The sequence below is a fragment of the Synchiropus splendidus genome, chromosome 2 (assembly GCF_027744825.2).
Source record: "Synchiropus splendidus isolate RoL2022-P1 chromosome 2, RoL_Sspl_1.0, whole genome shotgun sequence".
Lineage (NCBI taxonomy): Eukaryota > Metazoa > Chordata > Actinopteri > Syngnathiformes > Callionymidae > Synchiropus > Synchiropus splendidus.
In genome coordinates, this window is record NC_071335.1 from 13,943,972 (window position 1) to 13,945,805 (window position 1,834).

Below are 1,834 nucleotides of genomic sequence, written 5' to 3' on the forward strand. Positions count from 1 at the left end.
ACAGTCACTTATAAAGTAACAAACCAGGTATGAAAACAAGGACTGTGTTTTTCGTGCAGTCCTTCAGAAATGATGGTCAAGTCATTGTAAATGAGGACAGGAAGAGGATCGGTGAGAGTGGAGACAATGATCAAGATGAGAAAACTGTTGCAAACCCTAAAAAGAAATGTAAAATATAGTATATATAGTAAATATTATTTATTTTTTACTAAATATAGTAAAAATAAATAAAACAAAAATAAATAAGCATATGTTTCTATTCATCTGAGATGTATTGCAAATATTCAGAGAAAGCCATGGAATTTGTGGTGGATTCAGGTGGGTGATAAATCAATTCAGCTGATAGAGGAAGCCACTTTCAAAAGTGCATCAAGAGAGTTGATCCAGGGAAGTATTTTGAAGGGGACTTTCTCTCAGATGTCTGCAGACCACAGTCACTTCGAAAGTGACAAACTTTTCTCTTTTCTTCTCACTTACAGACGATTCTGGAAAGATGGCCAACATTGACTTCAATTGTACAAATGAGACTGCAGTCATGAAGATGAAGCTCAATGAATTAGGTAGGTAAATGAATATAAATCTTAATTCATGCGTTTCATGCGAGCTAGAATATATTTATCGATGCAATAAGAGCTGAGGCTCAGAGTTTCCTGGGAGCACAGAGATGGAATTTACACCAAAGCTATTATTTTGATATTATTGCCTTACGTTTTGTCTGTCTTGGACAGTAGGGAGCGGTATCATTAATGCGCTCAATGGTTGAGTGAGAAAAGCTTGACAAGAGAGTCATTTTTGAGTTCTTTCTGTCTATTATCAAGAGCCACAGTTTGTCACCATAGACACATGGACGTAGATTTACTTCAGTGATTCAACCGTATGCTGTCAGGATTTCCAACTTGTTTATTTTATTCATATATTTAATGTTAAGTATATTTGAGTGGAATGAGGTGAATCAGACAGCAGGTGCCACTCAAAAATAACTCAAATATAATAATTTTCAAGCGGCTGTAATGTATTTTCTTACCATCATAAGGACATATTGTTGTGATGACTTGTTTTAATGATCCAAACAGAGGAATATCTCCAACAAGGATGGCGCTATTTCCGCCCCAGTGTCTACTACGTGTCACCAGTGAGGAAATCCTGGTTTGACAGCAGAAACTTCTGTGTTGAAAGAGGTGCAGACCTGGTGGTCATCAACAGCAAAAAAGAGCAGGTCTGTCACGTGTAATAACTGAACTCAAGGGTGATGATAATAAAATGTTTACCTTGAACTTCTTTAGGAGTTCATGAATAAATTTGGAATGATCACATGGATTGGACTGAGTCAACAGCAGCACAACGGACAGTGGGTTTGGGTGGACGGGACTCCGCTGAACATAAGGTACACACATGAATGTACACACTTTTTATCAGGTGACACTTTTTTCTGTTGTGGTTTCAGCTTCTGGTCCCCTGGAGAGCCAAATGATTTTGAGGGAATTGAGGAAAACTGCACTGAAATAAAGGAACATTATACAAGAATGAGCTGGAATGATGCTTCTTGTCAACAGAAGAACTTTTGGATCTGTGAGAAGAATATAAATTTCCTGTAACAAAATGCATTTCTTTGCTTCAGTAGAATCAATGTCCATCTCACCTCAATAGTCCACTATAATCTATAGCATTTTATTTTTCCACATAAATTGAGGGAAGATATGTTTTTGCATTTTATAAAATCATCATGAGATGAATTATGAGCAGATAATAATTCATAACTCTGAGGAAGCTGATGCTTGAGCCTTCTGCTGTTCTCTTGTATCATTGCAGCTTCAAGCCAAACAATATTTTACCA

The 1,834-nt window shown here is 36.8% G+C and overlaps 1 protein-coding gene across 1 annotated transcript; it reads left to right on the forward strand.

Annotated features, from left to right (window-relative positions):
• The first annotated feature begins 296 nt into the window (after positions 1–296).
• On the forward strand, positions 297–1,595 carry LOC128753316 (C-type lectin domain family 4 member K-like). Its single transcript, XM_053854902.1, has 5 exons — positions 297–318; positions 480–560; positions 1,074–1,216; positions 1,284–1,384; positions 1,445–1,595. The coding sequence occupies exons 1-5, from the start codon at positions 297–299 to the stop codon at positions 1,593–1,595; spliced, it is 498 nt and encodes a 165-aa protein (XP_053710877.1).
• Positions 1,596–1,834: the final 239 nt, after the last annotated feature.

Excerpts from the sequence above, each read along its gene's own strand:
- LOC128753316 (XM_053854902.1), top strand. The coding sequence starts at position 297 with ATGGAATTTGTGGTGGATTCAG. Across the intron at positions 1,217-1,283 it reads TCAACAGCAAAAAAGAGCAG|GAGTTCATGAATAAATTTGG; the intron begins GTCTGTCACGTG and ends GAACTTCTTTAG. Across the intron at positions 1,385-1,444 it reads GGGACTCCGCTGAACATAAG|CTTCTGGTCCCCTGGAGAGC; the intron begins GTACACACATGA and ends TTGTGGTTTCAG.